At 44.1% G+C, this 15,696-nt stretch overlaps 1 protein-coding gene across 5 annotated transcripts in view; it reads right to left on the bottom strand.

Moving 5' to 3' along the window:
- LOC115130482 (mitogen-activated protein kinase kinase kinase kinase 4-like) overlaps positions 1 to 15,696 on the bottom strand; it is a 66,319-nt gene that overhangs the window by 33,732 nt on the left and 16,891 nt on the right. For 3 of the 5 annotated variants that reach the window (XM_065019577.1, XM_065019578.1, XM_065019580.1), the window contains exons 4-16: positions 14,504 to 14,629; positions 13,875 to 13,985; positions 13,135 to 13,225; positions 12,869 to 12,999; positions 11,651 to 11,705; positions 10,478 to 10,556; positions 9,632 to 9,804; positions 8,302 to 8,374; positions 7,647 to 7,854; positions 7,001 to 7,132; positions 2,900 to 2,965; positions 856 to 1,047; positions 396 to 575 (exon numbers count right to left, since the gene is read on the bottom strand). In XM_065019577.1, coding sequence (XP_064875649.1) covers positions 396 to 575; positions 856 to 1,047; positions 2,900 to 2,965; positions 7,001 to 7,132; positions 7,647 to 7,854; positions 8,302 to 8,374; positions 9,632 to 9,804; positions 10,478 to 10,556; positions 11,651 to 11,705; positions 12,869 to 12,999; positions 13,135 to 13,225; positions 13,875 to 13,985; positions 14,504 to 14,629 — 1,617 coding nt within the window. Of the gene's footprint in view, positions 1 to 395; positions 576 to 855; positions 1,048 to 2,899; positions 2,966 to 7,000; positions 7,133 to 7,646; positions 7,855 to 8,301; positions 8,375 to 9,631; positions 9,805 to 10,477; positions 10,557 to 11,650; positions 11,706 to 12,868; positions 13,000 to 13,134; positions 13,226 to 13,874; positions 13,986 to 14,503; positions 14,630 to 15,696 lie in introns of those variants that run through there. The other 2 variants (XM_065019579.1, XM_065019581.1) reach the window with 2 other exon arrangements.

Here is a 15,696-nt window from a genome sequence, read left to right as displayed (position 1 = left end):
GAAGCCTTGACACCCGTTTGATTAGTCAATAGGGTCTTGCAAAATACTTGTCATAACTTCTAATAAATTGAAAGCGTGACATTTACAGAGATTTTTTATCTAACGTTTGCAGTTACTAATATAGAGATGCAATACCTATTCTCTGACTTGTTTGCTAAGTTAACCCTTTACTTTGAAACAGGCAGCTGTTTTAACTGTGTCATTGTCACGTGGTGTTGATGTCATCAGTACTTACAATGTATGAGGTAAGTACACCATATTGCATATTGTGAATGCCTAGCTGCGTAATGATTTTCCAAACTGGGGCAAATAAAGATGTTGACTGATTGAATAGATTGGTGGTTTTAGGAAGGGTACGGTTATTTGGGCAGGGGATGGGGAGTGGGCTACTGTACCTGTTGTATGGCGGCCCTCTGCATGGCAGGGGTACAGGGGCTGGAGCTGCTCCCGGAGCTCAGTCTGGTATGAATGTTTATGGGGAGAGGAAGGGGGTGTACGGGAAGGGGCAGCCCAGCCAACACTCTGTTCAGGTTGACCTGATAGCTGTCAGATGTCTTCCCCCTATCCATCTCCATCTGAGCAACATGGACAAGAACAGTCAGAACCAGACTCCTGGACACTGTAGTTAAGACTATATTATTGCATACTGGATTATGAATTATAACTAATAATCCAAAACATACTTCCAATCTCTCTTTGAGCGACTAATAGCTATCTGGCACACTAATGCACAAACGCAAACAAACACAACACTAGACAAATAGTGATACAGACAAGGCGGTGAGAGAGAGGGAGGCAGCAGATAGTGAGGGGGTGCTCGGGGAGACGGGGGGAGTGGGACAAGGGGGACTTTACCGCTTTGCACTGGCTATTTGCAGGACAGTTAGGCGTGGCACTAGCAGCCTTCTGGGGCTCCCTCTGTTTGTGCCTGTGGTCGTGCTGAAGTGAAAGCAGCTGCGTTTGGTCTTTGGGCAGCGTGCGGTGGAACTTTTTACCCTGCTGCTGCTGCTGAGGATGAGGCAGTAGAGGTGGAGGCTCGGTCCTCCTCTACACAACGACAGAGACAAACACAGGACACTGGCATTCAGCAGCCTCATCCCGTGCCTGGAGTACTGCCCCAAGACAGATAGATGACAAGGCCTTGTGGCCAATGCTGCAGCCTGGAAACAGCTGCTTTCAATAGAGCCTCTACTGTAGCTAGCAGATCCAGGCCCAGTAGGAGCCTCTCATTGAAACTGAAACTGGAACGAGGCTAAACTCTCTCCAGACGTCAGAACTGGAGGAGGTATTGTTTCAGGAGGGGCACTCCCAGGCTTTATGATCAGCACACATGAAAAGCACACACACATACACTCACATAGAGCCCTCGCCCCAAACACACACACCCGCAAGAAGCACATAAATACAGTATCAAATGAATTTTTTTCTTATTATAGTAAACCACCAAGGACATTTCTCTCACTGTTAACTGTATGTCATGCTTTTTCACTTCAGATTCAATGAAGTGATTACAAGGTCACACTGACATGAAGACTACATAGAGAGAAAGAGAAGTTGAGCTAAATCAATTCCACACCTGTAATCCCATTTAAGCTTGGATGTTTGTCATCTATGATTTATGATGAGTTCACCATAATTTCATGCTATTTGCTAAATCAGATTAAATGAGAAACAAAAAGCCCCTTCATGTTATTTGGCATTTACTCTCTCTCTTTTACCAGCGTTGACAAACGCAAGGAGAGCCTTTTTCTCCAAGCACTGCATGCTATTTAAAGACTAAACACAAGCCATGGAATTATATCACGGGAATCAAGACTAATGTTCACAATAAGGATATTGTGAATCGAGATACATAAATAATCTAATAGGGTTCTGGCTGTTCGGCACAGCAGTGGCCTTCTCAAGGAAACGAGGAGACAGGATTCCATATGCAAGTGATGAACACATAGGCTGTGTTTGAGAATGCATTGTTTTATTCTCCCTACCATAGCCGCGAGAAGTAGGGATGCTGCAGCACCCCCTGAAAAATTGGAATAAAAAAATAATATATATTAAAAATCCCACTAAAGTGGTGCACTGGGCCTTTACTAGTCCTGTATTACCGGACCAATATAGTTATAGCATGGGCAATTTTTTTTCATTTTCTTGTTGTAAGCCTAAGCATTCCTTTTCAAACATATTTTTCTTTACATCGCGGTAGGGGGTTGCACTTGCATCCACATATCAAGCAGTTACAATCCGTCGCGCCTAAATAGGATTCCTCCTGTGAATTACTTCAGATGCAACTTTAAGTCGATGCCTTTTAAAAGCAAATGACGCCTTTTAGTACAAGGCTCCTTGCGGATTAAAAGTCAAACAGAGCCGTTCAGAGTTCTTAAGTGTTTTCTTCTACAGTACATTACAGTACATCGTCTTTATGTTGCCCTTGAGTACGCAGGATTGACTGTGTTTCCAGTTAGCCTAGCATCTATCATCATTAGAAGTTAGGGAAACAGACCTTAAGAGAATGTGGCCTTTAGCTACCCATGCTAAGTCTGGGATAGCATAATTTAACAGGACCTGTGGTACAGTAGTATACACTGAGAAAGCAACAAGGTCTTGACCTTGAAATCTGCCATGGTAGTCTAAACATGGAATTTTCCACCATTCTATTTTCTCTACTCCTTCATTGACAGCAACAAACTTGCTCTTGACACACCGGTGTTCTCACATTCTGTGCCGTTTCATGCAGAACCAGTCATAATATTTCCCATAGACCAAGACACAACATTCATACCAAAACATTTGAATTCAATAACCACCCATGTCTTTCATAAAGATTGGAGTGATTTCATGGCACGGTTTGATGCATTTCGTTCTATGCAGGTTGAGTGACAAAAAAACAGAAGGCAGTTATTACCTGTTCATTTAAAGGACCTGCAGGTCTTCCTCCGACATCACTCCTCTGTGTGCCACAATCCTCCAGCTACAATTCAACGAGAGAGAGAGAGAGAGATTTATTTTTTGATAACGTCAAGGTTTCTGACTTAGGAAATCCAATGACTGAATTCCGGTGAAAAACCTAAAATATTCAGTGTCTAGCTAGCTTGCATAAGGCTCTTAACCCCCCTATTTTAAATATTTAGCCATGAAAATTAGTCCACATAACTCTAAATGACCCTGAAAGAGTGAATGGCTGAATCAAAACCGTGCAGCGAGTTCTTCCCCCCTGGGTTAACACAGAATGGGTTAAAAACATGTTCTAGTCAATAGATGTTAAATGGTACACGTTGCATCTCCAGATGCGCTTGAGGATGATTGAGGATGAAACGGCGGAAATCCATGTAAGCTACAGCTGAGACAGGCAGACAGGAGGAGAGAAAGCAGCACAGCCAGGCAATCAGTCCTACTGACCATCTGTAATTAATTGGTAGCCGGGCCACTCTCTAGGATTCGGTCTAAACTCATTAGAGCTGCCTTCTACATCACTCTCACCAAGAGAAACACATGCACGGAGCATGTCAAGGTACATACAAAGTGTTGCATCCCAAATGGCACCCTGTTCCCTATATATTGTACTACTTCTGATCAGAGGTGGTCAAAAGTAGTACACTATATAGGGAATAGGGTGCCATTTAGGATTCCGCCTATGTGTGTGTATCTTGACATGCTCCATGCATGTGTTTGTTAAATGGTCCATGCATGTGTTTATATTGTTCATTGTTCAAGTTTTATTGTCATGCACACAGGGTTGCCAGGTCTTGCTTAAATTTCGATACCAATGATCTCTCAAAACCCGTCCCCTAGGCCTGAAAACTAGTGACTACATTTTTTTCCGCAGCAAGAGCGTAGTTACATTTACATTACATTTAAGTCATTTAGCAGACGCTCTTATCCAGAGCGACTTACAAATTGGTGCGTTCACCTTATGACATCCAGTGGAACAGCCACTTTACAATAGTGCATCTAAATCTTTTAAGGGGGGGGGGGGTGAGAAGGATTACTTTATCCTATCCTAGGTATTCCTTAAAGAGGTGGGGTTTCAGGTGTCTCCGGAAGGTGGTGATTGACTCCGCTGTCCTGGCGTCGTGAGGGAGTTTGTTCCACCATTGGGGGGCCAGAGCAGCGAACAGTTTTGACTGGGCTGAGCGGGAACTGTACTTCCTCAGTGGTAGTTGCCACATTTATCCAATAAACCCTTTTTCTATAACGTTATCAAGCGAATTAAGAAGGAATATCGACGTAATTTGTAATGACGTAAACTAAGAAGCAAAATGTGTTTTTCCATCAAAAAAGTAATTATTGCGAGCTTAAGAATAAGTTGCAAGAGAAAATATATTTAGCCCTTATTAAACACACCTGATAATTTTCCATCAATGGATATCTATTTAACTTGTTTTGACTGCTATGATTAAGCAATAAGGCCTGAGGAGAAGTGGTATATAGCTAATATACCACAGATAAGGGCTGTTCTTAAGACACAGCCCTTAGCCGTGGTATATTGGCCATAGACCACAAACCCCTGAGGTGCCTTATTGCTATTACCAAAGTAATTAGTCATTTTTTGTCATACCCCTGTTACATGGTCTGATATACCATGGCTTTCAACCAATCAGCATTCAGGGTTCAAACCACCCGGTTTATAATTGTAAATAAATCCTGTTTGCGCATGTGCATAACTATAGATAAATCCGACAGGAGAGTTTGAGTGATGAAAGATGGACAGAGGATCTCGAAATCTCTGTGCAAGAAATACTCGGACGATCTTCAAAAAACAAATCTTAGGCTATTTTCGTCCCAGTCCTCTCAATAAATTATTTCTGTTTTTGATTTTGAATACATTTGCAAAAATGTCAAAAAAACTGTTTTCGTTTTGTCATTATGGAGTATTGTGTGAAGAATGATGAGGACAAAATTGTATTTTAATCCATTTTAGAATTAGGCTGTGAAGTAAAGAAATGTGGAAAAAGTCAAGGGGTCTGAATACTTTCCGAATGCACTGTATAATAAAAAAAACACAACAAATAAGAAATAGGAGAGGAAGCTATATACAGGATCAGTGCCAATACCACATTTACAATGAGCAGGGATACTGGAGTTTTTAAGGTAGATACAGTATGTACATGAAAAGTGACTGGTAGCAGTATTAATCATAATAGTAAACAGTATTGCAGAAACATAAGTGGTGGGTGGGTGTGTGCATAGTGGTGAGTGTGTGTATGTAAGTGTAACTGTGAGGGTGTTAGTGTGTGAGAGTGAGTGAGTGTGTGTGCAAGAGTGACAGTGTAGGCGTGCTAGGCATACATACACGTAAACAGGGCTGAAAAGTGAATGGTATTATTACTTATGGTAATATACTAGTGGTAATATATACAGTACATGTAAACAGGAGTAATAGTGACCAGTAGCAGGATAAATAGATAGATGGTAATGGCAATCAACACTCAAAGAACAGCAGCATAGGTGTGAGGGGGAGCAGTAGTTGTTAGCAATTGAACAGTCTTATGGCCAGGGAATAGAATTTGTTAAGGAGTCTGTTGGGTGAGCATTGATGCACCAGTACCGCCTGCCATGGAGAACATTCCTTATCTCGGGCGACTGGAGTCTGGCAATTTTTCGGGCCTTTCACCGCCTGGCATGTAGGTCCTGGGACGTTCACCCCCAGCGATGCACTGGGCCGTCCACACCACTCTTTGTAGGGCCTTCCGGTCGTGGGCGGTGCAATTTCCATACCAGACAATGATACAACCAGTCAGGTTGCTGTCGATGGAGCAGCTGTAAAAGTTCCTAAGGATCTGAGGGGCCATGCCTCCCGAGGGAGAAGAGGCTCTGTGTTGCTTTCTTCATGACTGTGCTGGTGCGAGAGGACCATGATGTGGACACCGAGGAACTTAAAGCTCTTGACCCTGTCCACTGCGGCCACGTCGATTTCGGATGGGAATAGGGGGCCATTTGGAACGCACCCATACTGTATACATCCCAGAGAATGATTTGTGGGCTATTGCTCAGCTAATGGCACATTGAACAGACTCAAAACCACCGCACACCTTAATGATCCCACTGAACATGACTGTAATAGACCCGAACAGACTGACATGGCATCTACTGTACCGTACTGCAGTCAGGTAGGCAGGTGTGGCTCATCCAGAGCCACTGAACTGTGGGAGATTAATCAACCGAGTGTTCGAATTAAACCGTCTAATTAAAGTCCTCAGAACGACACGACAGCCCTTTACCTCGGCTATAGGATGCTGTAATTGTCACTGACTTCTCGCCATGGCGCTCAGCCCAGCTCCAACTTCTAATCACGGGAAATGTCAATACAGCAGAAAAAAGTAAGAGATGTTTAATTATTTTCTTTCAGGATGGTCCCGCGGGCTATTTCTTTCTGATCTTCCATAGTGTTTCTAACTTCATCAGTGGAGTTAAATGCTACCTTGGTGGATTTAATCACCAATGGACTGAAACCTGACACAAGTGAAAGTGCTGCGTCAACACCCTTCATATCAAATGCATATAAAGCAGTTTTTGTGGAGGAACACGTATAAAATGTTAACCTGCACCTGGATTAAATATGCATTGACCTTGTCACAATGCATTTTTCAGAGCAGGTTACTGACGAAACAAAGTGGGTCCCGTCCCAGTGAAAACCACAGTGTTATGTGTTATGATGCACAAAGCAGGTTAACAGACTTCCGACACACATTATGTATGGACCAAAAATGTCTACCGAGACTAGAATCTAGATCATATTGGCCCATGACAATGCTATTTGAACTTCAGGAACTTACAGCTTGTAGCAGCTTGTAAAGTACAGTGTTTATAACACAAGAAAATAAATATTTATAATCCTCCTTAGGGATCGGGCACAAAAGACCATCAAATCAGCACATACTTGTTTGGTTGTCTGCCTATCACATGGAGCAATACGAGCGGATGAGAATTGAGTGGGTAGGGCAGGTGGTCTACTACTTTTAAAAAAAAGGTGTTTTTTTATGGGGGGGTCAAATTTGCCAGCTACCTGTTTCTTGTCCCTTCTCTTGCTCCTCTCATTGAATAGACCTCTGTCATTAGCTTCAGTCTCCTCCCTCCATAGCATTTCCTGTAGCTCTGGCCATTGGAACCCAGAATCCTGCAGCTGCCTCCTTTGTTGCTGTAACACAACACCACAACGTCATTAAACATGGTATTACCTCATTCAACAGAATATATTTTCTCTCCCAATTCTCAATGTGACATCACAGTCCAACACGGCACATGACATCATTCTCCATCCATCTGTACTGTACATCAACAAAAACGCTACAGAACACACCATAGCTCTGTATGCAGACCTAATACGACATACAGTATCACGTCAGTCGTCTTTTGTGCAAAGCAAACCACACAAAAGCATCACTCCCGAAAGCAATCCCTCCGTATTTGGAAACCCCAGTATAATACTCTATATTGTTCTATAACACAATTCTTTGGTTTGTTCAACACAAAAGAGTCCTTCTCATTTGAGCCAAACAAACAACAGGAGGGAGAGAGAAAAAGAGAGAGCCCGTCAGTCTCTAGCCAGCCAAGCTCATTTGCTGGCTGGGCAGCAGGTGTTTGGCTCTGCTGCTCTGCTCGAGAGGGCTGCAGAGAGGAGCGGAGTGTTTCAACTAAAGAGTGTCTCTCACATCCTCCAGCCTCCTGCGCTGCTCTTTCTGCTGTTGGATCCTCTTCTGCCTCTCGGCCAGCAGCTGCTGTTTGTACCTCTCCTGGTCCTGGAGCTGCTGCTGGAGGACCTGCTGCTGTCGCTGGGCTTCTGACCGGCTCTTGTTCTCCTGCTGCAGACGCAGGAACTCTCTCCTTAGAGTGGACTCCCCCGGCAGGTTCACTATGGAGCTATGGATACAGGACAGATATGATAGCAAGGCACATAGTGAGTGACGGGCAGGAGTGAGGAGGCACATGGTTATATGGCTAGGAGTAGAGTTACACACAGGAAGGAACACTTGCATGCACATGCACACACACACACACAAATATATTAGTTATAGTCACCGCCATATGACGCTCTGTGTCCAGCTAAGGGAGCACAAGCAGGAGCGAGCATCTGGTGACACCCTAATGTCTTCATGGACACGCCCATGCATTCACACACTGTGCACTCTCAAATGAATATCCTCTATGACAGTTCTCAGGGTCAAGGCCTGCATTAGCTATTACATAACCAGTAAAGTGAGGACTAGTCACAGACAGGGTCAGCTGGCTGTTGGATGGATGTAGACATGACGTCAGACCTAGAGTCTGACCTTCGTTGCAGACAGTGTAAACGCTGTGTCATCATACCTGGGTTCACCTTCCTCGTCATTCATCTCCTCCTCCTCGTCCTCACTGCCGCTGTACTCATACTCCGGGCCCTCTGTGGACAACATGTGACTATTTCAGACATGAGGGATGCATGTAATCCCAATGATACCATCATGCACATGACTCTACATACTGAGGAAACAAGGAAAGGGTTCTAAACTGTACAACACTTTCACACATGCTGTACTGTTCCCACAGTTAGTCAGTTCCTCCTCTCTCATGATCTGAGCAGGGAGGGTTTCAAGCATCAGTAAACCAACCTAATGTCTCCCCTCCAGGTGTCTCCTGCAGTTAACCCACATGGAACTAAAACTCGTCATGAACTGTCTCTCTTACTTCCTTTTCTTCAATAGGATTGCATTCCAAAACGCTTGTCATAATTGACTAAATACTTCTACATATTAAGTAAGGCTCATTCTTCCTTCTGAAGCCTCATGAGAGATTGTGAATTACATATAGAGAGAGAGAGAGAGAGAGAGAGAGAGAGAGAGAGAGAGAGAGAGAGAGATGCTGGCCTCAGAGAACGTTTCTAATTCCAAGTCAAACTCTAGTAGGTTGTGAAAACAGGGTAATGACTGAGTGTATCTGCTGCGTTAGGAGCAGCCGCTATCAGCGTCTCACATGGTCTCACTACAGGCTTGGCTCCTCTCTAAAGGGTCATCTCTCTGTCCGTCTGACCAGTTAAGCAGAACGCCAACCAACAAACCAACGGCACAGGGTCGAGGAAACTGCTGTTTTGGTATCGGGGCGAAGCCTGGAGGCTCGGAGGGTGCAGGCAGGCAGGGAGACGATGTCATTATGTGGCGTTCGTGAGGAAGACGGAGCAAGGGAGGCCGCTGGGGGTGTGGTGCAGTCTAGGAGATGATTAAACACGGCTTCCTCCGAGGCGCATTCCTCTCACATGACACGAGTGTGCAGTCTCACTGTGAGAGGGCTGACAAGGAGCAGTCCTGCTGCTGCCTCTAAACCCAAATCCCACCACATTACCAGTGGATAATGGAACCCTTCATTAGAACCTTTCATTAATGACAGTCATACAGTAGCCTCTCCCTAGGCCTAGAGACATTAAACACAAGGCTAAACAGAGAACTGGGAGACAAGATTGAGAATCAAAACACCTTTCTACTGCCACTTTCACTGTCGCTGCCAGTGTGACCAAAAAGGCCAAAATGTTGCCCCACGGTCATTGGCAGTGCAAGGTATCATACAGCACTAAATCATGCTATTAATTATAGCCTTGACTGCCAGACTCAGTTGTTGAGTGAAACTAGGTCATCTCTGATATTCCATTATGACAATATGGCCTCACCTTTGTCTCTCTTCTTCCTGGTTCTGTCCAGGTGGTCTTTGAGCATGATGCGGACCTGCCGTTCGTTGGGCAGGTCTTTGATGAATGAGTGTCTCAGGAGGGTTTCTGTGGCGGGACGGTGGAGGTAGTTTTTTTCCAGACAGCTCTCCACAAAGGTCAGGAACTTTTTGGACCTGGAGACGACAGAGGGTCACAACTTACAGGCTCAGGCTGTGTCCGAGATGGCATCCTAACCCGTATGTAGTGCACTACTTTTGGCCAGATCCTCATGGGCTATAGGGAATAGGGTGCCTTTTCAGACACAGCCTCAATTAATTCTCAATGTATGCCATGCAGCTGCTGGTATGAATTAATATTGAATTATCGAACTCCATGGGTTCAAACACAAGGCTTCATGCATTACGAAAGGTAAAAAAGCAAGGCTGTGAACAGGAAGACAAAAGCTTATCCACTTTCCCTTCTCATTGGATATAAAAGGCCTTATTTTAGAGCATTGCATGCAGTCAACCTGTTACTGTGGGGATTGTCATCTCACACTCTGATGCTAAAATTACACCCAAGAACGTGACAATAAACAATATGTGCTCAGCCTGAACTAATGCTACAGTACACAAAAAAAACAGTAAGATAAGGGGTGAATAAGGGACATTGTATTGTGGCAGTTCTGTTGGCAGTAATGTTATCGGAGCGAGCTAAGAAAGAGAAAAGGCTGTGTGTAAGGGAAAAGGAAGGCGAAGCAAGGCTGTATGAGTTTTGGCCACTCTGGGGAAAACATTCCTGCTGTGTTGCTGAGGCTCTGTGGGGCGTGGTGTCGCTAAGCGAGAGAGGCTGAGCTGTCTTTCTTACCATTTCTTTGATTTGAGCTTGGGGGGCGGGTTGCGAGGAATGAGGAACAGGGCTCTCATGGGATGCATGTCACACAGGGCTGGGAACAGAGACAGACACAGACAGAGAAACTATGGTTGCGTCCCCAATGGCACCCCCGAGGCCTTGGTCAAAAGTAGTGCACTAATGTAGGCAATAGGGTGCCATTTAGAACTCACACAGACAGACAGGGGATCGAGGTTATGAGAGGCTCCATTGTGGCCTAATCACATGGCAGGGGATGGAAGAAGTGTTCCACAATGTTGTCAATGTTAGGCTAAAGTCCTGTCCTGTTGCCCTTGGCCTGCTTGTTGTGTGTGTTTACTACACAGTCCTACTACAACACTGTTTGTTTTTCATTCGGTGATTGTGAACTCCCTCTCGGTCATGGTGCAACACGGTGCAACACTAGGCGTAACAGACACCAAACAGTCATGAGTTTATTTCGTTTGTATCTCTGTTTTTTGACTCAAGGATTTTCAATTTCAAAATGCGAGAGAACTGTCTGACCTCCTACACATCATTGTGAGCCCAATCACTTTCAATGACACTTGGATTCAGTCCTTGACTGGTAATATGGGCTGCAATATCTGACAACTCTGTGAAGTCACTCACAGAGAGAGAACGAAAACATACAGTGAGTTAATCCAACAAAACTCAAAACTAGAATTTTGCAAGAGTAAAAATACAGCATAATAACATAGGATATGCTTAAAGGGATACTTCAGGATTTTGGCAATGAAGCCCTTTATCTACTTCCCGAGAGTCAGATGAACTCAAGGATACCATTTGTATCTTTCCGCATCCAGTATGAAGGAAGTTAGAGGTAGTTTCTCGAGCCAATGCTAACCATAGACATCCAAAATTGCGCTAACGCTAGTTAGCAATTGCGCAAACGCTAGGCGGCAACTTCCTTCAAACTGCACGCAGACATACAAATTGTATCCACGAGTTCATCTGACTCTAGGGAAGTTGATATTTTGACTTCATTGCCAAAATCCTGAAGTATTCCTTTAAAAGAAAATAAACTTTATTAGTACAGTAGAGCATATTAGTCATGGCCTCCAAATTCTAAGATGTGTAGGAGAAAGCGAAGATTCCTTGACGAGACTGCAATGTGTATGGACAGGAGGGGAGGGAGAAGGTGACACTTACGTGGTGCTCCTTCAGCCATCTCCAGAGCTGTGATTCCCAGCGACCACAGGTCACTCTATAGAGGAGGAGAGTCATCCAGTCAGATCCACTCAACAGACAAGCGTGGGGACTCATCTTGACAAATCAATCAATGTCAGATTTTTGTTTTCACTGAATCACATTTGGATATTTGGCCACAATTAGGCTGGGAAAATAGTAGTTAAGTTATGTTGAGTGCTCATGGCCATCTTTATTTCAGTTAGCTCATATATTAGCTGATAAGCAGATTTTGTTATGTTATGTAGTTTATCAAGTGGATTTTTCTCCTCAGTCGCGTAGTAGCCTGTCCTACTCCCAAGCCTATGACTTGTCTAATAATCACTGATCAGAAACACTTAGAATGCAATAATGTAGCCTAAATCGAATGTATTATTTACTCACGTAGTAGCCTTATGTAATCTATCCACCACCAAGCTGTGAAATCGCATCCTTTTTTAGTTGTTTTAACGTAACTTAGCCTACTTCAATATAATCAATCAATCATTCATTCATTTATGTCATTACACAGCATACAAGTCATTCATGCCTTGAAATACAATCAAACATTTCTTTCAATTAAATAACAAAGGGAGCCTTGAATAATTAAACAATACATTAAAAAAAGTAGATTTTCTGCCAAACATCCATTTTGAATAATGGCTCAAAAGCCCTGTTTTAAATGCATGTTTGATTAGGAAAATATTTGTGTCAGTTATGGGTCTACATTCGATAGTTTACAAGGTCCAGCAAGGCACATTAGCAGGGTAGTCATAGGGTGCATTTTGTTAGGATGTACCGGCGTTAACAGATGCTATAGGAATATGGGCTTCTCCTGATACTGAGATGTACTGCCTGTCGTATTCTTGTGGATCATCATTCTCCCGAGTGCACTCGAGTCTATTCGTATCCCAATTTGAAACATTTCAATCATCAGAAAAAAAAGTTGAATCATGGTCACAATGTCGTATTAGGCTAAAAGATGCGCAGACACACACCACTTTTCTTTTCTCTAAACAGCACGGTAAGACCAAAACCCGCCCGGCCAGAATCAATTCACAGAATTTGTGCTGTCGGGCCCCGTCGGGTTCGGCCTCAGAATGAGAACTCTAACACACACACACACACACACACACACACACACACACACACACACACACACACACACACACAGCATTTCTAGTAGAGATGGCGGCCTCTTACCCTGTAGTCATAAGTAGAGTCTGGGTTCTCGTCACAAGCAATGACTTCAGGGGCCATCCAGTACGGAGTCCCAATAAAGGTGTTCCTCTTCCCTATCGTCCTGTCCAGCTGAGCACTCACCCCAAAGTCAACTGGCAAAGACAAGACAGTGTTAAAACAGATTAAACCACACCTACAAGGGGAGAGCAAGCAAATACTGAAGTGACAGTGACACTGTGGCTGTGTGGGTTGTGAGTTGAACTTTGACCCTGTCTCCTAGTCCTTACCCAGCTTGACCTCTGCGTTCTCAGTCAGCAGCACGTTCTGGCCTTTGATGTCTCTGTGAATGACGTGGTGTGAGTGGAGGTGAGACAGGCCCTGTGTTGACACACACAAACACAATATCAGGACACGACACGCATGCACACACACATTGTACACATCACAAGATTTCTCTCTCTCTCTCTCTCTCTCTCTCTCTCTCTCTCTCTCTCTCTCTCTCTCTCTCTCTCTCTCTCTCTCTCTCTCTCTCTCTCTCTCTCTCTCTCTCTCTCTCTCTCTCTCTCTCTCTCTCTCTCTCTCTCTCTCTCTCTCTCTCTCTCTCTCTCTCTCTCTCTCTCTCTCTCTCTCTCTCTCTCTCTCTCTCTCTCTCTCTCTCTCTCTCTCTCTCTCTCTCTCTCTCTCTCTCTCTCGAGGCTTGGGAGCTGTCCAACAGAACAGGCACAGAAATCATACACTGCTTCAAAGGAGTTAAAAATAAACACAGGAAGTTTATTTTATTTAAGATAATGACTTCACCGTGCTTCGCAGCTATCTGCCCCTGCGAGCCATCGTCTAACCCTCCATTACCGTTCTACCATAAGTTTATAAGCAAAAGCTCCAAATCCAATGCAATAACGCACCCACTACAATATGGCCGATATAGGATGAGAAGAGCTCTCTGAAATGATTCTCAGGACCTTTACATCTCCCCAGGGGTTTGTGGAGAGTCCTATTTAAATGGCTTATCTCCAGCAGCAGTACTCACTCTGAGGACCTCCCTGCAGATGTAGGCGATCCAGTCTTCTTTCAGGCAGTTCCCTTTAGTCTTCTTCACTAGGTCAGTGACTGAGCCCGCCCCACAGTACTCCATCACCAGCTACACAGCAAGGGCACACACAGACACAGAGGAAATGGCTCAGACAGATGCCAGACCACCAGCAGAACCCTGTTACTACAACTGTGAGGCCTAAAACACACGCACATCCAGATACAACTTGGACTTTAGATGCGTTAAAGGGCTCTGAGGTTTCCCTGGTCAGGTCACGGTGTCAGGAAAAACTCCTGGCCCTTGTTATGCATTCTGGAACCATGTTCTGCATACGACAGGAGGTTGGTGGCACCTTAATTGGGGAGGACGGGTTCACGGTAATGGAGCGGAATAAGTGGAATGGTATCCCATTTTATCCTGACACCCTTCCATCAGCTCCGTTCCAGATATTACTATGAGCCCTCCTCCCCTCAGCAGCCTCCACGGGTGCATACTAACCTAAAGAAGCTGTATGAGCTGTACATACATATAGATAGAGATACAGGCTCTCTTAAAGATGATGGCGTTATTGAGATGAGATGATTGAAATGAGGAGAAATCAACAGAGATGGAAAGCAGCCACTCACCCAGAGCTGGTCATCCTGACCTGCAGGACTCTTCTTCACAAAGGCACCATAGTATGTAGCTATATTCCTATGATGGGAATATGTCTTCAACATATTAATCTCTAACTTTATTTCCTCTTCTTCTTCCTGCAAACAAAAAAAAAAGGATATTACATTTTTTTTTTAAATATCAAACTTGACAACGGAAAACAGCAGGATGTAATGCAGTCAACCCAAAACGCAGTGAGTGAAAACCCTGCTTCTCTAGCTGCCCAAGCACACAACAGTTACAGTTGACTTTTAAGCCAACATTCAAGTTAAACAGAGATGGTGGATATGTGCTGGGCCCGCCATACTGGTGACCCACAAGCCTGCCAACACAATTGCAATCAACAGCAGTGATAATTTCATCACTGGTTCAGTCGCTACCAATTATGGCATGTGGGCTTGGGAGTCCATTTCAGCATTCATATTTACATTGCATGGGGCACTAAGGATATGTTGATTTGCTTCTTCCCATACACTCTACTGATAGACCCTCACTAAGGCTAAGGGAGGGCTCATGTAGCAGAGTACGTCTTTGGCGTGGAGATAGAAACAGACAGCTTCTCTTTAAGAAGCAGTAGTGTGTGTCAGAGGGGCCTGAAGGGGATTTGTTTCTGTGTGAAGCCTTGGAAAAGCATGACACACTTATGCATTGCGTTTCTATTCCCTGGGTTTTTCATACTGTAGTAGGCCTATAGTCAATGGACTGTAACGTGACACTGTCTTTCCTGACAGGAAAACCACAACATCCCTTAGCTACTGCCCAGAACATATCTTAGAAATTCAGCCTAATGTGCTTTGATTTGGTCAAAATATGTACATCTACTGTAGACTAGTTCATTCCAAAAAAAAACGTAAAAGATTTGTTTACAGTGTATCTTGTGCATATGACCAATTAGACTTTGATTTGATTTACAGGTGATTACATTTACATTTAAGTCATTTAGCAGACGCTCTTATCCAGAGCGACTTACAAATTGGTGCGTTCACCTTAAGACATCCAGTGGAACAGCCACTTTACAATAGTGCATCTAAATCTTTTAAGGGGGGTGAGAAGGATTACTTTATCCTATCCTAGGTATTCCTGAAAGAGGTGGGGTTTCAGGTGTCTCCGGAAGGTGGTGATTGACTCCGCTGTCCTGGCGTCGTGAGGGAGTTTGTTCCACCAT

Source organism: Oncorhynchus nerka, linkage group LG6 (assembly GCF_034236695.1).
Source record: "Oncorhynchus nerka isolate Pitt River linkage group LG6, Oner_Uvic_2.0, whole genome shotgun sequence".
Classification (NCBI taxonomy): Eukaryota; Metazoa; Chordata; class Actinopteri; order Salmoniformes; family Salmonidae; genus Oncorhynchus; species Oncorhynchus nerka.
This window is presented reverse-complemented; position numbering and strand designations above follow the sequence as displayed.